At 48.4% G+C, this 27,929-nt stretch overlaps 1 protein-coding gene across 2 annotated transcripts in view; it reads left to right on the forward strand.

Moving 5' to 3' along the window:
- Positions 1 to 27,929, forward strand: part of THBS2 (thrombospondin 2) — a 1,059,287-nt gene that overhangs the window by 299,685 nt on the left and 731,673 nt on the right. For both annotated transcript variants that reach the window (XM_073551863.1, XM_073551862.1), the window contains exon 3: positions 23,085 to 23,641. In XM_073551863.1, coding sequence (XP_073407964.1) covers positions 23,085 to 23,641 — 557 coding nt within the window. The remainder of the gene's footprint in view (positions 1 to 23,084; positions 23,642 to 27,929) is intronic.

Below are 27,929 nucleotides of genomic sequence, written 5' to 3' on the forward strand. Positions count from 1 at the left end.
CTAGCGCCAGGGTCTGGCTAGTAATGGTGGATGAACAGCGACTGCTGCAGTACATCCGGCAGCTGCAGGGAAGGTTGGTGGCTCTCGAGCGTTCAGCCTCAGCTGGGGATGTTACTGCAGTCACTGTTCAGGCAGCCACAGAGGCTGTCTCCCGTGTGACCACAGCCATCCCTGCCCCGATTTTGTCCCACCTCCCGCTGCCCGAGAAGTTCTCGGGTGATAGTGCTTCTTGTAGGGGTTTCGTAAGCCAGTGCTCTATACAGCTGGAGCTGCTGACCGCACGATTACCCTCTGAGTGGGCTAAAGTGGGATTTATTATTTCCCTCTTGTCGGGCAGGGCTTTGGAGTGGGCCACACCGCTGTGGGAGCATGGTGATCATGTGGTGCAGAGTGTCTCGCGGTTCTTGGACACTCTGAAGCAGGTCTTCCTGGGACCACAAGTCACCCATGACACCGCGCTCCGGCTGCTGGCATTGTCACAGGGCTCGTCCATGGTCAACCACTTTGCCATCCAGTTCCGGATGCTGGCCTCAGAGTTAGAGTGGCCAGATAAGGTCCTCATTCCGGCATTCTGGAGAGGTTTGGCTGGCCATGTGAAGGACGCTCTGGCCACCAGTGAGATTCCCGCTACACTGGAGGAGCTATCACTGTCTCTACCCAAATAGATCTTCGCTTCGCCGAGCGAAGGTTGGAGCGGGACCAGTGTAGGCAGAGGTTTAGGTTGGCACCTAGTTTTTCTAAACCTCTGGAATCTTCCGATCGGGCGTCCGAGCGTCAGAGGGCTTCCCGTGAGCGATCCAGGCCCCGGTCCGCTCAAGCTCCCGTGAGCTGTCATGTTTGCCGGCAGTCCGGTCACCTTGCCAACCAGTGCCCACAGCAGCGGGGAGAACGCTCGCGCCTAGTGGCCGTAAGAGGCGGCGCACTAGAATCAGCGACGTTTTCCTCCAAGCTGTCCTTTAAGGGGACACTTGAGTTTGATTCTTCCACTCTGGCGGTGGAGGTTTGCGTGGATTCTGGGGCAGAGGGCAATTTTATGTCGTCAGCCTTCACCCAACGGCACTCTATACCCCTGGTTATGATGTCTACACCAGTCACCATCAGAGTGGTGAACGGCGCCACTCTACCCTCACAGATAACCCACCAGACCGTCCCCTTGTTACTCTCAGTGGCTCCATCTCATCAGGAGACGAATTCCTTCCTCGTCATGCCCGAGGGTATTGACCAGGTACTTCTAGGGGTCCCCTGGCTGCGGTACCACTCCCCCCATATAGAGTGGTCCTCAGGGAGGATTATTGGGTGGAGTAAATCATGTGAGGGTAGATGTCTGAGGGAGTGCGTTCAGGTTGCCTCCACCGAGGTTCCCGCTGATCACTCCTCGCTCCCCAAACACTATCGACAGTATGCGGACGTGTTCTCCAAAAAGGCAGCGGAGACCCTTCCACCGCATCGCCCCTATGACTGTCCTATTGACCTCTTGCCTGGTGCTGAGCCTCCCCGGGGTCGAGTCTATCCCCTATCTCTCCCAGAGACAGAGGCCATGTCTCAATACATCAGGGAGAATCTGGCAAGATGATTCATTAGGATGTCAGTGTCACCAGCGGGGGCGGATTCTTCTTCGTCCAGAAGAAGAGTAGAGAACTACGTCCTTGCATTGATTACCGGGGTTTTAACACCATCACCGTTAAGAATAAGTATCCTCTGCCCCTGATATCAGAACTGTTTGATAGGCTACGGGCAGCGAGGGTGTTTTCCAAACTTGATCTGCGGGGGGCTTACAACCTGATTCGCATCCGTGATGGGGACGAATAGAAGACGGCATTTAACACCAGAGATGGGCACTATGAATACCTGGTGATGTCCTTTGGCCTCTGTAATGCCCCGGCCGTCTTCCAAGACTTTGTGAACGATATCTTCCGGGATATGCTTACCACCTCGGTTGTAGTCTATCTGGATGATATTCTCACCTACTCTCCAGATATTGACTCCCACCGGACAGATGTTTGCAAAGTTTTCGATCGCCTGCGACCAAACTCCCTCTGTGCCAAGTTGGAGAAGTGTGTGTTTGAGCAGGAGTCCTTGCCTTTCCTGGGCTATATCATCTCCGCCCGGGGATTGGCCATGGATCCTGCCAAGCTACAGGCGGTGATGGATTGGCAGGAACCTCATTCTCTCAAAGCGGTGCAGCGCTTTATGGGGTTCATAAATTATTATCGCCAATTCATTCCCCACTTCTCGACTTTGGTAGCACCCTTGGTAGCCCTCACCAAGAAGGGTGTAAATCCCAAGTTGTGGTCGGAACCGGGCTCCAAGGCCTTCTCCTCCATTAAGTCCCATTTCGCTAGCGCTCCCATTCTACATCGCCCCGATGTAGATAAGCCCTTCATTCTGGAAGTGGATGCCTCTTCCGTCGGTGCTGGAGCGGTCCTGTTTCAGAAGGACACGCAAGGTCGGAAGCACCCATGCTTCTTTTTCTCCAAGACCTTCACACCGGCGGAGAGGAATTATGCCATCGGGGACAGGGAGTTGCTAGTGATGAAGTTGGCCTTCTCGGAGTGGAGACACCTCCGGAGGGGGCTCGCCACCCTTTCCAGGTGTTCACCGACCACAAAAACTTGGTGCATTTGCAAATAGCCCAGCGGCTAAACTCTCGCCAGGCCAGATGGTCTTTGTTCTTTTCCCGGTTCCACTTCAGCCTCCATTTTCTCTCCGGGGAGAAGAATGTCTGGACCGATGCTCTCTCCTGCTCCGTGGTGTCATTGGAGGAAGAGGAGGAGCCTCGGCTGATCGTCCCATCCGAGAGCCTGAGGACTGTGGCTTGGGTTGCCCTTGAGTCAGTACCTCCGGGCAAGACATTTGTCCCTGCCCATCTGCGACCGGAGGTCCTCTCTTGGGCTCACTCGTCCAGGGTGGCTGGACATTTCGGGACAAAACGGACCTCTGAGCTTTTGGCAAGGACGTACTGGTGGCCGCATATGGTCCGTGATGTCAGGGACTATATTCAGGCATGCGTCTCTTGCGCCCAGAATAGGTCCTCTCGGCAGCGTCCCGCTGGGCTTCTTTTTCCTCTGCCGGTAGCGGACAGGCCCTGGGAGATGGTCGGTATGGACTTTGTGGTGGGGCTACCCAAGTCCAGTGCAGCACGGTCATTTGGGTTGTCACCGACCATTTCTCTAAGATGGTGCACTTGGTACCTCTCTCCCGGTTACCTTCTGCGCGGGGCCTGGCAGTGTTGTTCATTAAGCACGTTTTCCGCCTGCACAGCATGCCGTACAATATTGTCAGTGACTGGGATCCTCATGTTGCGTCCCGGTTTTGGAGAGAGCTTTGTTCCCTGCTCAGCATTGAGCTGAATCTCTCCTCTACCTATCATCCCGAGACGAACGGGTTGGTAGAGAGAGCCCCACCAGACCCTGATCACATATCTTTGACATTTTGTCTCGGCCAGGCAGGACGACTGGGCATCCTTCCTGCCGTGGGCAGAGTTCGCTTTGAACAATGCTGTGGCCGACTCCACCGGTCAGACCCCATTCCTCCTAAATTACGGTCAGCATCCGCACGTCCCTGTGCCCATGCCCGTGTCATCCACCGACTCCAGGGTGGCAGACTGGGAGGTGGAGGCACGTGACATTTGGGATCGCACCCAGGATGCTATCCGGGCTTCCAAAGGAGAGAATGAGGACCTCCGCTGACGCACACCGGCACCCTCCTCCGACTTTTGCCCCTGGTGACTTGGTGTGGCTCTCCGCCCAATACATCAGGCTGTGGGTAGAGTCCGCTAAGTTTTCACAGCACTACATTGGCCCCTTCAAGGTCCTCAAGCAGATCAGCTCTGCATTGGCCCCTTCAAGGTCCTCGAGCAGATCAGCTCTGTGGTCTACCGTCTGGCTCTTCCACCACACTTGGCTATCTGATACATTCCACGTGTCCCTCATTAAGCCTGTTCATTTGTCTTGGTTCTCCGAGTGATCTGCCGGGACATCAGACTTGTCTTCGGACGAGTTTGAGGTCAATGCCACCGTGGGATGCAAGGTGATGCGGGGCAAAAGTTTTATTTGGTGGATTGGAAGGGTCATGGTCCAGAGGCTCGGACCTGGGAGCCAGTGGAGAACATCCGTGCTCTGCTCCTCATTGCGGCGTTTGAGCGTAGCAAGGCTCAGAGGGGAGGAGGACCTAGGAGGGGGGGTAATGTTAGGCATCGGGTTCCTGCCACTGCACAGCAGGAATCCAGAGCCTTGCACCCAGCGGTCTCCCATTCTTCAGGCGCAGTGGAGCCTGCTCAGCAGATTCGTCGGTCCCGGCGCTCTGTCCAGGCCAACTCTGTGGGTTTGCTTGCTGCTGCCACCTCTGGCACAGCTATGACAATGCATGCTGCTCAGCAGCGAGATTATCCAGGGACTAAGTCCTCATGTCAGGCCACTGAGCATGCCCGTGGAGTGATCTCCCATTGGAGATCGAGGGTCACGTGTTCAGGTCCTGCTCGGGTTCGGATTGGCCAATCCGAGAAGCCAGGAAGGTCCCTGACACCCGTGGCTATAAAAGGTTTGTATGGCCGCTCGCCCATGCGCTAGGATAGACTGTATTTACAGACTATGTGGAGCGAGTGATGTATGCACACATGAATGTCTCTGGTGAATGACTCATTAAGAAACCCCTACCCTTGGTACACATGTGTTGTGCAGCCTAGCCTGCTAGCGCCCAGGCTTAGGCATAGGTAGGACAGAGGTTGAGTCAGTCATCAGTCCTCACCAGGGACTCGGCACACCTCAGTGCACGTGCTCCATAGCCAGCGTCTGTAGCGGCGTTCGCGGCAGCGACGCCGCGCATTCAGTGGGCCTAGAAGGACTCTAACCCCGTGTCCTTGGGGTAGAGTTCTGTGGCCGTACACTGTGCGCTCTTTTAGCCAAGCTCTGTGAGCACAAACAGGCTCCGGCGTTTATGTTCAGCAGTAGTGCGGCTCTGTGAAGCAACAGAGTCCGCCCCTGTACACTCCGGGTGGCGATAACCCACGTATGTTCTTATAGTGTACCGCCATATAGCATCCGCCATTGCTGAGCAGCAGGTTACCACCCCTGCACGCTGGATCCCGGGCTGCGAACACACCTTATTACCATCTTTATTATTTGGTGCGTTCCGCCAGCCTTAACACTTCGTGACCCCACTGAGCCACATCAAGCCGCTTGTCACCTTCTTGACTCCCACTGAGCCACCGCAGGCTGAGTTGAGAAAAGAAGAAAAGAAAAACACCACACCTAAAAACTGAAAAAACTCACGTGTCCTTTCTGTGTGCTATTCAGCACGTACCGTCTCCGCCTGAGACCGTCCAGCACACAGGGCGCATCGGTTGCTATTCAGGGAGCCGACCCTCTTTCCAGGGTTTCCCAACACACCGGCCTCACCAGGTTCAGGGGCTTAGCGGGTGCTATTCAGGGCATCCTTCTCTGCCTGAGACTGCCCAACAATTGCGCCTCACCAGGTCCAAGGTCATACCACGTGCTCCAGGGATCTTCCCAACACTGACCCTCCAGGACCTTGCTCACTGAACCCTCCAGGAACACAGTCTTTCCCACTGACCCAGGTCAGTACCACACGAACACCAGTCTGTTGCCTGTGTCGGCCGCACAGGTCCTCGGATACCTCTTCTCCTCAGAGGCACCCTATAGCATCTTTTGTGTACATGTATTCCCTTTAAACACTTTATTAATAATAGAGATAATATAAAAAATACCCATTCCCGTGAAAAAACATGGAACAAAGTCCACAAAAATAGACAAAAAATAGACCTTTAAAAAGCCCTACACAAGGACTACAATAATCTATCTGCACACCTTCCTGACCGTGGAGGTTGGCACCCTAAGAGATACGGTTATTTGGCGCCCCCACTCAACGTCGTCTATCCCTATCTCACCCTAAATAACAGGTGGGAAAACAATCTTTAATAGAAAAGGGGTGAAGGAAGGGAAATACAGAAAAACCTATTGGTAGGAAGATAACCTTTTCATATTCAATCCATATAAAGGGCTAGCATATACAGGCTATTGAACCTAATGATACCGAACAATATATGCCACCCAATAAAAGATCACTTTGCACAGATACAAAATGTGATCAAAAAGTACTAAATAACATTGCCACAATTAGTGTCAAGCATACCCCCATGCAGTAATAAATATACACACCAAACAAACATATGGTGCTGATAGAAAATGACCAAATTTTGGACATTAAAAATCCAATAGATGAAACCATAATATGCACCACATGGTGGTTACTTAACATATGAAGTCGCCTCGACGCGTTTCCCCGGTGTAGCGGTTCATCAGGAGGCCTAGATCTTTAGTACCACAAATGCTGGATATACACTATGATACCCCAGATACCATGATGAAAAAGGCATACACAAAATATTACGGATATATTCCTTTGGTTATTTAATTAGTTTGCTACCCTATAGCAATCACCAGTCTCTTGCTCACTGACCCCGGTCAGTACAACACAGTTTTCACGACCGTCACCTGCTGGCGGCGCAGGTTCTCGGACCCCTCTACAGCAGAGGTATCCTAGTAAAAACCAGTCTTTTTCTCCTGGGGAAACGGCCGCACTGGGCTCACCGATTCGGACAGTGCCTTACTCACTAGGCCACCCCACGGTTCCAGAACCACAGCCGGGCAGTGGCTTCCCCAACCGTCAGCAGCATAAACCGATAGAAGCAATCAACAAAACTTCACATAAACAGCAGAGCGTTCATTATAGCTTCCCTCTGTAAACCCAGTGTTCACACAGGTTGTTCAATGTCCAGCAAACAGGCTCTCTTGCCTCATTTATCTCACCCACATCAGGGTCTCCACATGGTTCCGTCACTCATGCTGCAGACGTCCATATCCCTCCAGTGAACTTTCAGGCTCTGGCAGCCATTACACACAGCCACACACAGGCTGTTAGCCAGGAGACATTCCTCCTCACGGGACCTTCCGCTCTGGACCAACCAGGTCCTTGCATTCACCACATCTGCATAAGAGAAAAAGATAGCACACACCAACATGACTACTATAATGGGGTAAAAAAATATAGGATGTGTTACCAACAAGGAAAGTAGTAGTAACCCCATAATGTGTATTGTGTTCTGGACTAAATGAAGACCATTTGTCAATTAAATATATGCAAGGGGAGGAAGAAAAACAGACTTCCTAACAACAAACAGGTCAATAGATAAAATTGCTTTATTTAGGATAAGGCTCCCGAAACGCGCGTCGGGGCGGATACCGGGTCCCTCCACCTGTCGCTTGCACGGACATCTCCACCAGTAACGTAGGACAGGCATATAGCCTCTGCACCATGACTCTGTGCATTGTACTTTAATGGTACTACCGTTTGTTTTGGGCTATAGTCCCATATTATCATTGTGGTTATAACTTTGTGCCAGATCTCATGACGGTATCACTGTTACATCTAGTGGTTTATGTTCCCACTTTACACTTTGTATTGCTGGGATTATATTTTAGTGATTGTTTCCTTTGTCCTTCTCACTTGGGTTATGTTTTGAGTGACTTGTGAGGACTTTTTGGTATCTCTTTTCATGACAAGTCTTCAACCTGTACACATAATATTTTTAATGGTATAGTTCCTTGCCCTGTATCCTAAATAAAGCAATTTTATCTATTGACCTGTTTGTTGTTAGGAAGTCTGTTTTTCTTCCTCCCCTTGCATTCACCACATCTGACCTACCCTGGCCACATTATATGGTCCATAGCCACGCCCTCCAGGTCACGTGACTATGACCTCATCACAGGTCCTTCACACACTCACATAGCCTTTTACTACAGGCGTTTTCAGACACACCCCTGGGTGGGTTTGTAGGTAACCAGACACGCCCATCTCTCTAGTTACCTGGAGACTTCTTCCTCTCATATTTAATCAGCATCTCAGCAAAGACCTTGCTGATCACACATACATAAGTCTCCATCTCAAAGCCACCCACTTTGAGATACCTAACGGCCATTACACATTCTGCCATTCATCCTTTCTCCTGGGACCTCCACACAGCACCCCCTAGCGGATACAGTGGTTACTACACCACAATAGATAGATATATTGATAGATATATCGATAGATGGATATATATATCTATAGATAGATAATACCAAGCCCGATATTTAGCAATGAACATAATAAAATGGTATATAAAGAGTTAAATAAAGACACATGCACACACACGCACACAATCTGCTTTAGGCCGGGGTCACACTTGCAAGAAACTCGCACGAGTCTCACACCTCACTACCTGGCACTGCCACGGGCACTCAGACTGCCAGAGCGTTCAGCTGCATAGAAATACATGCAGCCACACACTCCTAAACCGGGTATTGAGATGCGAGACTCGTGCGAGTTTATTGCAAGTGTGACCCCGGCCTTAGACGCACTATCTGATTAATTTAAAAATAAGGGGGAAAAAAGTGTGTGGGCTCCCGTGCAATTTTCAAACCAGAACAGGGAAAGCCAACGACTTGGGGCAGAAGGTGGTAATACCCATGGATCTTCCCAGGCTAATAATATCCGTTCACAGCTGTATATTTAGTCTTTACTGGCTATTAAAATAGGGGCGCCTCCCAAAAAATGACATGGGGTCCCCCTATAATTAATAACCAGAAAAGGCTATGCAGACAACTGCGGGCTTATATTAATAGCCTATCAAGGGGCCCATGGATATTGATGCCCCCGGCTAAAAACACCATCTCTCAGCCACCCCCGAAATGGCGCATCTCTAAGATGAGCCAATTCCGGCACTTAGCCTCTCTCTTCCCATTTGCCCTGTAGTGGTCGCAAGTGGCGTAATAATTGTGGGGTTGATGTCACCTTTGTAGTGTAAGGTGACATCAAGCCCACGGCCTAGTAATGGAGAGGTGTCAATAAGACACCTATCCATTACTAATCCTATAATTGTTACATGTTAAATAAAGACGCAGCTAGAATAAAGTATTTTAATGAAATAAAACACAACACAGTGTTAGGATGGTAGGTCAGAAGCCGGAGACTCCTGGAGTGGACCCTCTGGGCCATGGCACCGAGGGGCCCCGGGCGAACTGCCAGGTGGAACCGACCCCTATACAGGGACCGATAGGAGCAAGCCCAGGGGTTTGGGTACCACTGCAGCCGGTACCGAGAGGGGCGGCTCACAGGAGACACGGGTGAGTATGTCTGAAGAACGGTACTGGGTACTAGGAATACCAGGGGTGTACACGGAAGTGCGCTAACTACAGGATAGTGCGAGGCAGGTACACATGAGCACGTATGGCGTGTAGCGAGTAATACGTCTGGAGGTAAACAAAGCAGGAGGCGTGCAAGGAGCATGACAGAGTAGTGAATGGAGCAGCAGTCGTCCCAGGAGGTGTAATGGAGCGTAGAGACAGAGTAAGTGCCAGGAGGCATGGCTGAGCAAGAGACAGAGGACAGGATACGAGAGTGTGCCAGGAGGCACAACTGAGCATGAAGCAACGTGAAAGTTCAGAGCGAGTGCTAGGAGCGCAATAGAATACCAGACAGAGCAGAGGACCTGAGGACAGCGCACAGCCAGGATGGGACCAAGCAGACCCAGCCAGGAAGCACAACAATAATCAGGCACCTCCCATAGGGGAAGGTAGCCTGATATAGCACATGACCATGACAGGTTCTGGGTCAGATCCTAGCCAGAAAGCACATGACCACTACAGCTTCCAGGTCAGGTCCTCCTTTACCATAGGGAGGACCAACCCGGAGACAGCACTGGTAGGAGCACGCAAGCGCAAATGTGACATGGAGGAGGAGCCCCGGAGACGAGAGCTGCATGTGCACACCCGACGGGAGCCCCTGAGGGACCGCCGTACCTGAGGGAGTGACGTCGGGACCGAAGCCCCGCCTCCTGGTGAGCGCAGCATGACAGTACCCCCTCCTTTACGCCCCCTCTTTCCAGAACTGGAAAATTGCACCTTGACACTAGGAGCAGGATCCAGACACTTCCTAACTGAATGAGGACCAATCAGATCCAGAGTCTCAATACAAGAAAGTTTAGTGTCCTGCCATACCCTGGAGAACTCCATGGACAGAGAGTCGGGGGCAGGTATGCCCGAGACAGGTCGAACCGGCAGAGGCACACCGAGATGCCTGGAGGGGGAAGTGCTGGTGTGGTTATCATCCCTAAGAGGCAAGCTGTCGGAGGATGGTTGCTTGGGAACTTCCTTCTTGGCACAGGACGGACAAGCAGCCACAAAGCCTTTGACATCCTGAGCAATAGACGGCCACCAGTAGTAGTGGGATAAATGGGAGAGTGTCCTCTTGACACCAAGATGGCCGGCAACCGGAGAAGAATGTCCCCAGGATAACACACCTTTACGGTTACCTTTAGACACAAAGGTCTCCCCCGGGCGCTGGGATGTCAACTTGACGGAAGCCACGGTAATTACCTTGGACCGGTTACTTGACAGATGTGAAGACCGACTCTCAGCCACCTTCTCGACAATGTCACACATCACAGGAGGGTTGCTTGACAGATGTGGAGACTGACTCTCAGCACCCTTCTCGACAATGTCGCATGTCACAGACCGATTGCTTGACAGATGTGAAGACTGACTCTCAGCCCCCTTCTCGACAAATTCACACGTCACAGACCGGTTGCTTGACAGATGTGGAGACTGACTCTCAGCCCCCTTCTCGACAATGTCACATGTCACAGACCGGTTAGCGGACGGCGGACCTGTAACCGCCGAAGACGAGCAAGCAGAGTTCTTCGGATGAACAGACAGCAAGCAACTTTTTTGACAGGACGGTCCCCAATGGAGTATATCACCGGATTGCCAGTCCAGGGTCGGCCCGTGAGTTCGTAACCAAGGAAGACCAAAAAGAAAGGTATGAGCCGAAGTCGGCAATACGTGGAAGGAGATTCGCTCCCGATGACATGTGCCAATCTGCAACTCTACTTCCTCAGTGACCTGGTTAACGGTGTCCTGCATGGGCTTACCGTCGACCGGAACTACCAACCTAGGAGTCTCCAGGGATCTGACAGGAGTTCGAAAGTTCTTAACTGCCTCGAGACTAATAAAGTTACCCACTGCACCAGAGTCCACAATAGCCTTCACAGTGCAACTCTCGGAACCAAAATTCAGGGACACAGGCACGGTAAGGGGTAAAGAGGAATCACATACACCAGAGGAGAACTCACTTAGGCTACTTTCACACATCAGGTTTTCGGCGTCAGGCGAGATCCGGTGTCGTGGCGGAACGCCGGATCCGGCAAATGTTTTGTAAAACCTGATGTGCCGGATCCGGTTTTCTGCCGGATCCATCTTGTTCTTGCCAGACAAAACCGGATCCGACTCATCCGGTTCATCCGTTTTTCTATCCGTTTTTCGACGGATTACGCCGGATCCGGTTTTTAAAATTGACCCTTGTGGCCTTCCGAACGGGATTGGCTACTGGAAAACTATATATAGCGTGTTCCTACAGCCCTTTTTTGACAGGTTGTAGAGGAGAAAGTGCAGGTTGGAGAGAAGAGCAAGTTGGCGAAGATGGATGTTGTGATTGGAAATATTTTGAAGAATTTGGCGGATTTTATAGCGGAGGCGAATCGTTTGAGGGTGATTGTTCTGGAGAAGGAGAGAGCGAGACAACAGCGCATCAGGCATCGTAGACGACGTTTGTGGATCCACCCCATCACAGCCAAGAGAATGACGCGTGGGGTCTATTCTACACTCTGCATGGACCTTCGACGAAACCCGGATAAATTTTTTGGATATGTTCGGATGAAAATGGAGAATTTTGATTACTTGGTGGAGCGCATTGCACACCTCATAAGAAAAGCGGACACCTATTGCCGCTTCTCTGTTTCACCCGCAGAGCGTCTGATGGTGACTTTAAGGTAAGCCACATTTATTGGATGTGATCGCATCAGAGCACACTTTCACTGCAATCTTGTTGGTGGTAGTTTGTATCTCCAAGTGTTATAGCTGAGTTTTGGTATGTAATGCTGTGATTTAAAACTAATTGTTTTTTAATTCCCCACAGATTTCTTGCAACTGGAGAATCCCTTTCGTCACTGCATTTCCAGTACAGACTCGGGATTTCCACCATATCTGGAATAGTGAAGTACACATGCCGTGCACTGTGGGACTCCTTAGCTGAAGAGTTTTTACCAGAGCCCACAACAGAGAGGTGGATTGAAATTGCTGACAAGTTTCAACAGATATGTCAGTTTCCCAACTGCTTGGGAGCTGTGGACGTGAAACATATCCGCATTGTAAAGCCAGCCGGATCGGGATCGGAATATTTCAATTACAAGAAATATTTTTCAATTGTCCTCATGGCCATCGTTGACGCGGAATACAAATTTATTGCTGTTGATATTGGGGCCTATGGCCGCTCCAGTGACTCTCAAGTTTTCAAACTGTCTGCCATGGGGCGTAAACTGTATGGAAACACCTTCCAGTTCCCACCACCTAGACCGCTGCCGCAAACATCTGGTCCACCTATGCCATTTGTCTGTGTAGGGGATGAAGCCTTCCAGCTGTCAGAACACCTTTTGAAACCGTACTCTAGCAGAGGATTGACAAGATCAAAACGCATTTTTAATTACCGCCTCACAAGAGCAAGAAGAATGGTTGAATGTACCTTTGGTATTCTGACAGCCAAATGGCGGGTCCTATTGACTGCGATCAACCTCAAGACAGAAACTGTTGACGAGGTGATCAAAGCTTGCGTGGTACTCCACAATTTTGTTATCTGCAAGGAACCCATTTCCATTGAGGACACCTCTGAAGAAACCACCTTGCAAGATTACCATGACATTACCACTAGAAGTTCTGTGACGGTTTCAGTAATGAGGGACAATTTTGCACTATACTTTATGTCACCTCAAGGCAGAGTACACTGGCAGGATGACAGAGTGTGAAAGATTTGTGCCCTAACCAAACTTGTGTACCTTCTGTACCAACAGTATATACCTTTGCCAACCAAAGTTGGCTATCTTGTCATGGTCTCTATTTTTAGCTTTAGGCCACAGGTGTGTACCTGGTTGTGTTTTATGCAAAGTATTTCACCTTTTAACAAAAGTTTTGTACATTGTTAGGAAATCACCAACAATAAACACAACTTTTTAGGTGAAATACTTTGCTTCAAACACAACCAGGAACACAACAGTGGCAAAAAGCTAAAATTTACCCACAGTTATATACCTGGTTTTGAATACCTTTTTACCTTTTAAATACCCTGTATTTAACCATTTTTTTAAACATATTTCACCGCAGAAAGAAATGACAGACAACCAGTGTAAACAATAATTTAACTTTTATTTAAAATATTTTTTTTTTGTATACTGTTTTTAAAGTTAAAAAAAACTTTTTTAATAAAGGTTTGAAACCAACTGGGCATTTTTATTACAAAACACATCATAAATCTGTGTAGTGTGGGGTGGAAATACTGCTGGAGGGGCTGCGGGACACTTCGACAATGGGAGTGTGGAGAGAGGACTGGGATCGTGGTGGGGAAGGAACAGTTAGAGGTGATGGTGTGGAAAAAGCTACAGAATGGGTGGACATGTGGGAGGCAGAAGAGGTGGTGGGCGGTGGAGTGGAGGGTTGGGCAGGGACTGTAGGAGCAGATGATGTTGATGGAAAGTTGTATGGGGAAGGAGTTTGGTACGGGGAAGGAGTTTGGTACGGGGAAGGAGTTTGGTACGGGGAAGGAGTTTGGTACGGGGAAGGAGTTTGGTACGGGGAAGGAGTTTGGTACGGGGCAGGTTGCTGGAAGTGGGTAGATGTCTGGTACTGGGGAGGTTGCTGGTATGTAATAGGAGGGGGAGGATGGAAAGTGGCTGGAGGGGGTGCAGATGTAATAGGAGGGGGAGGATGGAAAGTGGCTGGAGGGGGTGCAGGTGGAGGAACTACAGTGGTGGGAGGTGGAGGTTGGGAGGTAACCTGCTGTAGAGCACCGTGGCACGAATGCATTACATGCATCTGCTGGGTAGGAGATAGTGTTGCCATGCGCTCCACAACAGACCTGAAAAAGGTGTGGTTTGGCGAAGATCTTGCTTCTGAATGCATGGTTTGCAGAAGTGTCTTCACCTCCAGAATGCTGGAGTTGATCTGCTGAAAGCCTGCGGAGATTTGCTCTGACAAGACTTTTAGACAGTTCTGGAAAGATGCATTCAGATGCAAGAACTCTGGCGCATAACTCTTTTCCTGACCCCTCTGCCGCTGCCGCCCAGTACCCGCAGGTGTACTAGAGGTGGCAGGGGCGGAAGGGTGGGGTAAAGGGAAAGCGATCTCCTCACCAGCAGCTTCATGTAATGTAGGCGGCCACGATGCTCCTGTGCTGGTGGATGGGACAGATGGGTCGAATGTGTGGGAAGGCTGGGAAGGTGCAGATGTACCGGGGTGGTCGAAGTGTCCCTCGGTGCCGGTCTCCTCAGGGATCGCCTCAGAAGGGTCCAATCGTGCAGGCTCCCGAGTGCTGCTCACCGTGCTGTGGAATAAAGAGAAAAAAAACCAATTAAAATAGTGACATGGTATGGCCCTGGCTGAAAAAAAAAAGTTATATCTAAACATTTTTTTGTCACATGTGGTGTGTAATATTTACCTTCTGGTGAGCATTGTCTCCCGGAGGAATGACAGGGCTCGTGCGTACTTGTACTTGCTCCTGCATCCTCCAGATCCACTCGGGGCCCGCATCTCTTTATTGAACTCCTTCTTGAAACGATCCCTCACAGACCGCCACCGCTTCACAATTCTCTCCCCTGAAACGAGAAAGGACAAAGTGGTTAGTATACAACATCAGTGTTTCCCAAACTCCAGTCCTCATGGTCCCCAGGGGTCATGTTTTCAGGATTTCCAAAGTAAATAGAAATCCTGAACACATGATCCGTGGGGACCACGAGGACTGGAGTTCGGGAAACACTGGTTTAAATCAAGCAACCGGTACTGTATATACTTACGCTCTTTAATCTGGGCCCGAGCTTCGAGGTCCTCCCAGCGGTCCACAAGTAGCGAACAGATTTCCTCCCAGAGTCGTCGGGTAACGATAAGGTCAGCTTGGCGGCGGTCAGCCATATTCCAGAGCGGCTCCCTTTCTCTGACAAGATCGATGAGGTGGTCCACATCAATGCCTCCATCCTCACCGTCAGAGTCGGGAGCACGCTGTGAAGGCTGTTAAAGAAAAAGACAAAAATAACATAATTAGCCTCCACAAAAGAAATTAAATAAAAAGTGCAAAAAAAACAAAGCAAAAATATTTATACTTACACGCTGGTGACCGCCGCGTTGCTGTCGCCGACGACCCTGGGAGGCACTGCGAGGACCTCTTGGCCGAGCACCAGATTGGGAAGACTAGAGAAGAAAACAAAAAATGTTATGTCTTTGGATGTAGGCATTTGTTTGCTGTGTGTGGTCTGCAGAACATTGTTTTCTATGTGTTGTGTGTAGTGTGATGTTGTGTTTCTGCGTTTGATGCAAAAAACTTACCAATTGTGAGCCCACTCCAAGTGTCTGTCCACCCCTTCCTTCTTCTTCTGGGAGCTCCTCTTCATCTTGTGATTCCTGTTTTGAAATAAAAGGCAATGAATAGACATATATTACAGAGATGATGGATTTTGGAAATAAAAACTTACCGTCAAACGCTGACGATGCGAGGGAGGGCTCCCAGAAGATGTGCTGTCTTCCTCATGGCCAGACTCCATGGCTGTGGGTGGTGTTCCTGCTGCTGCCATTGCTGCTGCTGCTGCATCTATTGGGCGGCTGTTGAATAAAGAGAAACAAAGGGCCAATGAATATCTTGATATTCCATAGCCCTAGTTTGGAGGAATGGGGGATTTGATAATTACCGTCTCTCGTCTGCTGCTGGACTCCCCTCCCGTTGTTCAGCATGCTGCTCCATTTGGGGTGGTGCTGATGGTGCTCCTGCAGATGTCTGCTGCCTTCTCCTGCTCCTGGTTCTTGGCTTGGGTGGCATGTTGGGTGTGGCTGAGGGTCCCACTGTCTTGCTTTTATATATGTCTTGTGGGCAGAGCTACGGAGCATGCTCAGACCAAAAAAACCGGATCCGGCCACCGGATCCGGCTGTCGCCGGATCAGGCGCATTGCGGCGCTCATAGGCTTTCATTGTATGAAAAAGCCGGACACGCCGGATCCGGCGTGTCCGGCTTTTTCGTCGGAGACAAAAAACGTTACAGTAGCCGTTTTCTCCAGACGCCGGATCGCGTCACATTGCCGGATCCGGCGAAAATCGGATGAAACGCATGGCCATCCGGCTCGATCCGGCTCTAATGCAAGTCAATGGGGGGGAAACCGGATCCGGCATTGCATTTCGCCGGATCCGGTTTTTGTCAAAAGCGCCGGATCGCGCCTGACGGCGAAAACCTGATGTGTGAAAGAGGCCTTACCAGTCCCAGGCGGAGAAACTTCCCCGGCCTCTTGGGACATGAGCGTAGGAAGTGGGAGGCATCCCCACAATAGAAACAGCCCTTGTGCCTGCCTCTTCACACGACGCCGTTGAGCTATCTGGAGATGATCCACCTGCATAGGCTCAGGTACCGGATCTACTGCTGATAACTCGGGTAACGGATGGGAGGAACTGCGCGTGGAAGAGAAGAGGTGGGAGGTCCCTCTCTCTCTGGCTAACTCACGGGTGCGCTCCTGGTAGCGCAAATCAATGCGTGTCGCGAGAGAGATGAGGTCCTCTAAAACGATAGGAGTATCTCGGCCCACCAGTTCGTCTTTGATCCGGCTGGACAGACCACGCCAAAAGGCCCCTACGAGGGCATCATTATTCCAACCAAGTTCGGAGGACAAGGTGCGAAAACATATTGCGTATTGTCCAGATGTTAGAGTACCTTGACGGAGATTAAAGAGTGACTCGGTGGTGGAAGCGAGGCGACCCAGCTCGTCGAACACCTTGTGGAAGGTGTCCAAAAAGATGGAAAGCTGAGAGACGAGAGGGTCATCCCGCTCCCAAAGGGGATTAACCCATGCAAGGGCCTTCCCCTCCAAGTCAGAAACTATAAATGCTATTTTAGCACGATCAGTGGGGTAATGCTGCGGCAAAAACTCAAAATGCAAATGACACTGATTCAAAAACCCGCGACACAACACAGGGTCACCACCATACCGAGGTGGCTTACATAAGCGCGGTAGCGAGAGAGGAACCATGGCCTGGGCAGAAGTGGATTGTATAGATAGGAGCCGATTATCTACCGACGACATATAGTTGAGGATCTGGGCCTGGGAGTCGCGTTGCTGCGCGAGTTCCTGCTGGAGACTGGCCAACTGGGCAGCATTCCCAGGCTCAGAGGACTGTAAGGTAGATAAACAGGACTCCATGGACTTGAAAAATAACATAATTCTAGTCTGGTTTTCCCGGAGGAACGCCAGCTCCTTTTGGACGGAAGCCGTGGTACCAGCGGGGTCCATGGCCTGATTATACTGTGAGGCTGGTAGGTCTGGAGCTGGAGACTCCAGGAGTGAACCCTCTGGGCCGTGGCACCGAGGGGCCCCGGGCGAACTGCCAGGTGGAACCGACCCCTATACAGGGAGCGTTAGGAGCAAGCCCAGGGGTTCGGGTACCACGGCAGCCAGTACCGAGAGGGGCGGCTCACAGGAGACACGGGTGAGTATGTCTGAAGAACGGGACTGGGTACTAGGAATACCAGGGGTGTACACGGAAGTGCACTAACTACAGGATAGTGCAAGACAGGTACACGTGAGCACGTATGGCGTGTAGCGAGTAATACGTCCGGAGGTAAACAAAGCAGGAGGCATGCAAGGAGCACGACAGAGTAGTGAATGGAGCAGCAGTCGTCCCAGGAAGTGTAATGGAGCGTAGAGACAGAGTGAGTGCCAGGAGGCACGGCTTATCAAGAGACAGAGGACAGGATACGAGAGTGTGCCAGGAGGCACAACTGAGCATGAAGCAACGTGAAAGTACAGAGCGAGTGCTAGGAGCACAGTAGAATACCAGACAGAGCAGAGGACCTGAGAACAGCGCACAGCCAGGCTGGGACCAAGCAGACCCAGCCAGGAAGCACAACAATAATCAGGCACCTCCCATAGGGGAAGGTAGCCTGATATAGCACATGACCATGACAGGTTCCGGGTCAGATCCTAGCCAGAAAGCACATGACCACTACAGCTTCCGGGTCAGGTCCTCCATTACCGTAGGGAGGACCAACCCGGAGACAGCACTGGTAGGAGCGCTCAAGCGCAAACGTGACATGGAGGAGGAGCCCCGGAGACGAGAGCTGCACGTGCGCACCCGACGGGAGCCCCTGAGGGACCGCCGTACCGGAGGGAGTGACATCGGGACCGAAGCCCCACCTCCTGGCGAGCTCGGCATGACACACAGTCTGCCATATTTATTATACACCTAATTCCGGCAACGCCCTCGTTCTCCTGCAGAAAAAATAAAATATTAAACACAAATACTCCCTGTTCCGATTTAATCCATTTTACAATGAGTGTCCCATGATGATCTCCCTTGTAGAGCTGTCACATCAGGAGATGTGACTGCTCTACAGGGCCTCAGATGACACACTGACCGGAGATAATACTCCCGCAGTGCAGTTCATCAGAGTTCGTGCTCTCACTTTACAGCACTACTGCTGCTTGAGAATTTTCTCATGCAGCAGTGCCGCAAGTGACAGCATTAACTCCAGTGACCTCCAGGCGGCAGAGTGATCCACTGCGGGAGGATCACCTCCGGTCACTGTATCTCCTAATGTGACAGCTCTACACGGGAGATCGTCGGGGGACAATCATTATTAAATGGATTACATCGGAACAGGGAGTATACTGTTGGTTTAGTATTTTACTTTTTTTGCAGGCGATCCTGTTGGTTTATTATTTTACTTTTTTTGCAGGCGATCAAGGGCGTCCGGGATTAGCTGTTAGGTGAGTATGTGTACTGTATGTGTATATGTGTTTTTTTTTTTTTTACTATTCAACACAGTTGCCAGATGATGGGACTACTATTCCATCATCAGCTAATGCTGTCACTGTTCTATGTGTCAGCAGAACTAGCCGGAAGGAACTAGCAGTCCCATCAGATGATGCCTGCCTACACACAGATCCGCACACACACACACAGCCGCGCAGACACACGCACAGACACACACACACACAGATACACACAGACACCCGCAGACAGACAAGCACATCTCTGCACACACATAGCCTCCACCCACACACATATTCTCTTCCCACACACTCTTCCTTCTCCTTATCTGCAGCATTTTTCACACACAACTTCACAGCAAACCCGTGAATCTTTTTACACCTCTGGTTTTGCTGCGGAATTGACTGACTCATTCTAAGTCAATGGTTGCAGAAACACTGCAGATCTGCAAAAAGAATTGACATGCTGCGGAAAATAAAAAGCTGCAAATCCACGCGGATCCGCATCAAAATCCGCAACGTGTGCACATAGCAAAGTTGCTGTAGGCCTCTTTTCACCCTATATTCTTGTCTTTTCATCAATTTTTGAATGATGTCCTGTTATAGGTAATGTGACTTGTATTTTTTTTTTAAACCCCTCTGCTGACTGATAATTTTCAAAACTGTGATCTTTTTGCTTTGTTGTAAGCTACAAAATGCAACTCAGAAATTGTCAGGAAAATCCTACTAGAAGAGCCAAACTTAATATGGGGTTAATCAGAATTAATGTAAATGATAGCACCTGTGTACTGACTATAATTTAGCATGATTTTAAATGTGATTAGCTAATTCTGAACACAACCACATTTACAATTATAAAAGGGCATTCACACTTCTGCAAGCAAATTATTAATGTTTTGTTATTTTTATTTTCCACTTCAAACTGATTTGTTTCTAAGGCCGGAGAAACACTTGCGAATGCAATGCGAGAAACTCGCTCAAGTCTCTCGCCTCAATATGCGGCACTGCCGTCAGCAGTTCGGACCAGAGCATTCAGCTGCATTCAAAGACTTGCAGCCGCACACTATGGTCCCAACTGCCAGCGGCAGTATTGAGGCCTTAGGCCGGGGTCACACTGGCGAGGAATACGGCTGAGTGAGAGGCGCTAAAAGCACGCATTAGACACGGACCAATGATTCTCTATGGGGTCCCTCGCACCAGCCGTATATTTCTCATCCGTATTCTACGGTCCGTGCCAATCGCAGCATGCTGCGATTGTCAGCGTACTACGGCCATAGTACGCCAATGCAAGTCTATGGGTGCGCAAAAAATACGGATTACACACGGACCACACATGTGACTTGCGAGAAATACGCACCAGGTGCCTTTTAGCAAAGCTGGCAATTCAGTGCGCTATACTGTACAGTAAACTCACACTGACAGTTTTAATAAAGAAACGAAAGAATAGATATAGACACATAGAATACATATATATATATATATATATATATATATATATATATATATGCATTCCATGTGTCTATATCTATTCTTTGGTTTCTGTTAGAAACCCTGTCATAGGGCTCCATTATATATCCATTTTGCAAGCCTGCGAGAAAATCTCGCCATACGGATGCTTATATGCGCAAAATACGCGACCACACCTTGATTACGGATGACATACGGAGCACTGTTTAGGGGCCATTCATCCGTATTACGCATGTAAAATACTGACCGTATTTTGCGTCGGTTAGTGTGACCCCGGCCTTACTGTATTTATCTGAGCCCTCATCTTTTCCAGCACATGACAGCTGATTTGTTCAGCAGACATGTGCCCATAACAGCCGCAGGTGAATTAGTGATCCTTGCGCTGCTGTTAACATTTAAATCCTGCTGTCAATCACTGACAGTGGCATTTAGCATGCATGCACCTGGAGCGCATCACAAACCTTGCCCATCGGCGCCCCGTCACATGATCGCGGGGTGCCAGTGGGTTAGCGTGACAACCCGGGTTCTGCAGCAGACCCTGTGGTTTTCATAGCCGAACTGCCATGAGCACATGGCAGTGTGAAAAAAAGGTTTTTAAAAATATAACAAAATGAAAAATATATAAGCATTCAGTCACCCCCTTTTTGCCCCATTCAAAATAAAACACACATATTTGGTATTGCCATGTTCACAAATGCCCCATCTATCAAAATATAAAAATAATTAATCAGATCGTCAGATGGCGTAATGAGAAAAAAAATTAAAAACGCCAGAATTACGTTTTTTTTGGTCGCCACAACATTGCAATAAAATGCAATACCAGGCAATCAAAACATTGTATCTATCCAAAAATGGTATAGAAAAAAATGTCAGCTCCGCTAGCAAAAAAAAAAGCCCTCACCCACCCCCACATCACAAAAAATGGAGATGCTACAGATCTCGGAAAATGGTGTTCTTTTTCTTTAACAAATTTTGGATATTTTTTTTCACCACATAAATAAAAAAGAACCTAGATATATTTGTTATCTACAAACTTGAAATGACCTGGAGAATCATAATGGCAGGTCAGTTTTAACATTTTGTGAAAATGGTAAAAAAAAAAAAATTGTGGAATTGCACTATTTTTGCAATTTCACCTCACTATGAATTTTTTTCCCATTTTCCAGTATATTACTTGGTAAAATCAATGGTGTTGTTCAAAAGTGCAAGTCGTTCGCAAAAACAAGCCCTTACTGTCCACAATTGTTGGAAAAATTAAAAAAGTTATGGCTTTGGGAAGAAGGTGAGCAAAAAACAAACGCAAAAACAGAAAATGGCCCGGGGTGAAGGCGTTCAAGGTGGAAACATTAAATGAATATTTCTTGGTATGATTTTTCACATGACAGAAAACTATCATTTTCGCAGGAAACAAAAGTGTGTAGACTTTTTTTTATACATACTGTAAAAAGTACAATACCACATTATAGGCCGAGATCACACATGCGAGAAACTCCTGAGTTCCGGCAGCAGTGCCAGGTATTAGCATGCGAGACTCGTCCGAGTTTCTCGCATGTATGACCCTGGCCATACAGTGAAAATTGTTGTATCCTATGACTTCAGCCTGTGACTACAAAACCAAGATGGCAGGGACTTCAGCAGACCCCTTTGCACCATGGTAACCTATTGGTACCCTGCAATTACTCAGTGTAAATGCTGCTGACACTGAATGACAGTGGCATTTAAGTAGTTGAAAGCAGCAACTGCTCTCAGTTAGACACAGATGCTGGCTTTGAATTCTAGCTTGTGCAGAGGTAGGTAAGCTTCTGAGCCTTGTCCTCACACGCTCACCGTAGTGCTGACCCACATGTATTTCATCTAGAACTGAAAAGGTTAAAGCGTCCCAAGGAATACAAATTAGAGTGTGATGTCCTCAGAAGTAAAATAAGTACTCGCATGCTTATTCCCCATAGCTCCTGTTTCAGTGCTTACCTTGTCCGCTGGTCTGTACTTCTGGTGCTGCTGAACACAATGTAAACATCTTCTCAGTCAATCAGTGGCTGCACAGGTGTCCAGCCATTTTCAATGTATTGAGGATAGGGTGTCTCTAACTACTTTTATTTTTAATTGAGGATTGTTGAGTTTAAGCTATATTTTTTCCATGGCGCACCCCTTCAGTGTTTGATCAGTAGAACATTACTTTGCAGCTTCATTGCTTATACAGCAGTGCTCGTATATATATATTACAGCTTTTGATTGTCTTTATAGCTACCATCTTGTATTTTAATCATTTGCTTTTGTACCATAGATTGTGACTTCTTGTGTTAATGCCAAGAGTAATGTAATATTTTTACAATTTTTTTTGAGCACAATGGAACATACCAGTAAAGGTCCAAGAAATTATGCTACAATTCTAAAGTATTCAGAAACTGGAATAGAGTCTAGTTTTGCAAGGCGACAGAACTATAGACATGAATGGGAAGAACGTGGATTTGATCTGCGCCGCCGAATTTATCTCTATAGTTCTGTCACCTAGTGACAGGTGGATCTTCTGCAGCGGATAATTCTATATGCTATAATTTCATCTTTGTCTGGTGAGTACAATTTAATTGTATTAACCCCAAATATCTTGGGTAAGACCCTATTCTGCGCTATTTTCTCCTACAGCAATTATTAGTTTTGCAAGGCAACATATTTAAAATAATGTAACACAAGCTCAATATATTTTAATTACTTTAGATGAAGAGAAAGAAGAGGAGTCCACTTTTGATCTATTTGACATCAGTAACATAAATAAGAAGACCACTGGAGTGAAACTGTTTCGTGGACAGGATCCATATTCTCCAGCTTATCGTTTTCTTCGCTTTGATCACATACCACCTGTTAAATTTGAAAAGATGAAACAAATTATTGACTTGATACACCTAAATGAAGGTTTTATCCTTACTGCTTTTATGAGGCAAGACAAACTCAACCGAGGAACAATTATTTCTATAGAGGGCCCCGGTATTTCCAACAGATTGTTTGAGCTTGTTTCCAATGGAAGAGCCAATACTCTGGATCTAATATATTGGGTAGAAGGTTCACAGAATGTGATTTCCTTGGAGGATGTTGACTTGGCTGACTCTCAGTGGAAAAATATTACAGTTCAACTAACAGGTGAAAACTTCAATCTGTATGTTGGTTGTGACCTTTTGGACAGCTTCCGTCTGGAGGAAACCTTCTATGAGCATTTAACTGGAGATGACAACAAAATGTATTTGGCCAAAGGCTCTATACGTGAAAACCACTTTAGGGTAAGCAAACAATTACAGTTATTCTATTGCATATATATTCGGTTCTGGATTTTTTAAATCTAACTTAATAAAAACTATATCAGTATGTTGCTGAAGTTATGAAAAAACCTCTCAGTCATTCTTGAGAGAAGCTTTAAAGTGAACCTGTCAGCAGGATTTTGCTCAGTAAACTGCAGACACTGTTAGGTTGGGGCTGTTATACTGATTAAAATGATACTTTGGTTGATGAAATCCATCTTGTGGTTGTTGTTTAATCTTTATTTGTAATTTTCAGTTAATGAGATTCTCGTGCTTCAGGCAGCCTGTGGACGTGGCTTTATGTGGTGCTCTGCTAACATATTCATCTGTATGGACGTATGACAGGTAACTGATCCGTCAGTGACCTGACACCTATTTTACATACTGCATATACTATAGTGGATTTACAAAAAAATTCAACTTCATGAAAATGGTGCTGTGGCAGCACCTGCGCTGTAGCATGGTGAAAGCCTAACATGCGTATATGCATTTATGCTTTATTCCTGTCAGGAACACCGCACTGCACTTGCTCACTGAGCCAGTGCGCGTGTCCTGAGTACAAAGACTGTGCACAAAGATACCTGCAGAGCGGGGTCTCAGTGGTGACAATGCATGCTCCAAGCTCACGGGACCTGAAGCATGTGACTGCTGGGGGCGTGGCCTCAGCACCACAGAGGCAGGAGCTGCAGGGAAACTCCTAGAAAGGTAACTACTGGACAATGTAACTAAGGGGCATAGACAGAGACAGAAACCAGATGAAGCCGGGTCAAAGCACGAGATAGCAATACAGTACCAAAGGGTTAGACAGAATGGATAGTCAGGACGTAGCAATAGATCAGAAAACCAGAACGGGCAATAGACGGTACAATAGGGACAAACTGTAACGGAGTAACGATAGCCAAGCCAGGAGGTCAGAACCGGAAAAGACAATAGTGCCAAAACGAGAAACAGAGTACAGAGTGAGGGAACAGACCGGGTCATACATGGGAAGCAAACAAGCAACGCAGAATACACGCACACCAGGGGTCACACACACCAGAACAACAGTATAGCTGACAGAGAACCCTGGTAAAGAGTGAGTATAAATACCCCTCCCAGATCCAGAAAGAGGCCACGAACACTTAAACATGTGAGTGCAGGGCAAGAACCCTGTTCAAACCATGACAGTACCCCCTCTTAACGGGGGGCCACTGGACCCTCAGGCTTGTCTGGGTATCTGGCGTGGAAAGCCCGCACCAGACGATCAGCATGCACCGAACTGGCCGGAACCCATGACCGATCCTCCAGAGAGTACCCCTTCCAGTGTATCAGATACTGGAGTCTCCGGCGCACCCACCGGGAGTCGACAATGTGCCCTACTTCATACTCCAGCTGCCCCTCTACCAGCACTGGTGGAGCATTTGATGAGGGATCCTCTCTCACCGTCCCCACAGGCTTTAACAGGGACCTGTGGAAGACATCAGAAATTTTAAAGGAGGTGGGCAGCTGCAGTCGGTAGGCTACTGGGTTAACAACCTCCACAACTTTGTTAGGGCCAAAAAACTTGGGGCCCAGCTTTATAGATGGTATCTTGAGCTTGATATTGCAGGTGGATAGCCACACCTTCTCCCCTACTGCAAATGCTGGACCTGATCCCCTCCTCCTGTCAGCAAACCGCTTATAGTTTTCCTGGGCCTTGGAAATATTCCTCTGAACCTCCCTCCAAAGAATTCTAAGACGTTGTGTCGCACATTCAGCTCCAGGACAACCTGAATCCATGTGGGAAAACTCTCCAAAATGTGGGTTAAACCCATAGTTGATCTGAAAGGGAGACTTCCCAGTAGATTGACTCACACGACTGTTGAATGCAAACTCTGCCATGGGCAATACCTCACACCAGTCCTCCTGCCTGGAAGAGGCCAAGCATCTCAGAATCTGCTCCAACGATTGGTTTGTGCGCTCCGTCTGTCCATTAGACTCTGGGTGGTAGGCAGAGGAGAAGGACAATGAAATCCCCAGCTTTTTGCAAAAAGCCCTCCAGAACCTGGCAACAAACTGTACCCCTCTGTCTGACACCACATTCATAGGCACTCCATGTAACCGAATTATATGCTGCATAAATAAACGGGCCAGGGTTTCAACAGATGGTAACGCGGAGAGAGGTACAAAGTGGGCTTGTTTGGAAAACCTATCCACCACCACCCATATCACCGAGTTGCCCCTGGAAGGAGGAAGATTTGTGATAAAATCAATGGACAAATGTGTCCATGGTCTATCCAGAATTGGCAAAGGCACCAACTCCCCGGCCGGCCGGACCTGAGAACTTTTAGAACGAGCGCACACCCCACATGCAGTCGCAAACTTTTTAATATCTGTTACCATAGAGGGCCACCAGAAATCCCTCGCAATTGCCCCCCGGGTAGCTGCAATCCCAGGGTGATCACTCAACATAGAATCGTGAAATTCCTGCATAAGTCCGAGACGGAAACGTTCAAACAATTTACCCGGGGGTTACCACCCGGAGCCTGAGCCTGGGCCTCCAAAATCTCTCTCTGTAACTCAGATGAGATTTCGGCCACCACTACTCCTGGCTGAAGAATGGAGGAGGGAGGTTCTGGAGGGGACACCGAATCAAAGCTTCGGGATAAGGCATCAGCCTTGATGTTTTTAGATCCCGGGCGGAATGTGATGGTAAACTGAAATCGAGAAAAAAAAAGCGCCCACCGAGCCTGTCTGGGGGTCAATCTCTTGGCAGACTCGATATAGGCCAAATTTTTGTGATCAGTAATGACTGTAATGGGATGAATAGCCCCCTCCAGGAAATGCCTCCATTCTTCAAAAGCCAACTTTATCGCCAATAACTCTCTGTTGCCGACATCGTAATTTCTCTCGGCAGAGGAAAATTTTTTAGAGACGAAGGTGCAAGGCCTCAGATTAGTAAGGGTAGGAGGGCCCTGAGACAAAACTGCCCCCACCCCTACTTCCGAGGCGTCAACCTCCACGATAAAAGGTCTTGACGGGTCGGGTTGTACCAATACAGGGGCTGAAGAAAAGCACTTTTTTAATGTTATGAAAGAATTTTTTGCAGCTACAGACCAATTTTTTACATCAGCTCCCTTGAGAGTGAGGTCCGTTAGAGGCTTTACCACCTGCGAGAAGCCCTTAATAAATTTCCTATAAAAGTTAGCAAAGCCTAAAAATCGCTGCAACCCTTTCAAGTCATGAGGCTGCACCCAATCTGTAACAGCCTGGACCTTCTTAGGATCCATGCGGAACCCCTCCCCTGACACAATCAACCCCAGAAAGGATACTTCTTGCATGAAAAATGAGCATTTTTCCAACTTGGCATACAAAGGATTCTCCCTCAGTCTCAGGAGAACCATCCGCAAATGGTGCAAGTGAGATTGACTGTCCACAGAGTACACCAGAATGTCATCCAAATAGATGACCACAAAGCGACCAATTAAATCAGAGAAAATTACATTAATAAATTTCTGAAAAACAGCAGGAGCGTTGGTGAGACCAAAGGGTATAACCAAGTTTTCGAACAGCCCTTCAGTCGTCAGGAATGCTGTTTTCCATTCGTCCCCTTCCTGGACTCTTATAAGGTTGTATGCCCCTCGTAAATCCAGTTTAGAGAACCACTTGGCCCCGGTGAGTTGGTTACATAGATCAGGAATTAGGGGGAGAGGGTATGTATTTTTCACAGCAATTTTGTTTAATTCCCGAAAGTCGAGGCACAGCCGCAAACCACCATCTTTTTTTCTTAACAAAAAAGAAGCCCGCCGCCACAGGTGAAACAGAAGGCCTAATATGCCCTTTGCGGAGACTCTCGGTAATGTACTCCTTCATGGCTAGACGTTTGGGCCCGGACAAATTGAACAGGCGAGCCTTGGGTAACTTGGCTCCAGGGACTAGATTAATGGCACAATCAAAGGGTCTATGTGGTGGTAGCTCCTCAGCCTCACTTTCAGAAAATACGTCTTCAAAATCTTTCAGGTACTCTGGAATACCTTCCAGATCGACAGACGACACTGACACAGATTTTACTGGTGTTAGGAACGGCGGAACGCACTAAATAAAAATATAAATAAAGTGCGTTCGCCGCTCGGGGTCCACCGTGCGGTAGATGGAAAAACCGCAGCTAGATGGTGACAGAGCAATAAGGCGGTAGTGTGCACAGGGTTTAGACGACACCCAGGTGCACAGAGCAATCTCTGTTGTACTCACAGAGCTGCAACAACAAAAGGAAAAACACAATAACGCTGAGCCTGTTAGAATCACAGGAGCT

The sequence above is a fragment of the Dendrobates tinctorius genome, unplaced genomic scaffold (assembly GCF_039654945.1).
Source record: "Dendrobates tinctorius isolate UK_male_01 unplaced genomic scaffold, ASM3965494v1 ptg000181l, whole genome shotgun sequence".
NCBI classification, from domain to species: domain Eukaryota; kingdom Metazoa; phylum Chordata; class Amphibia; order Anura; family Dendrobatidae; genus Dendrobates; species Dendrobates tinctorius.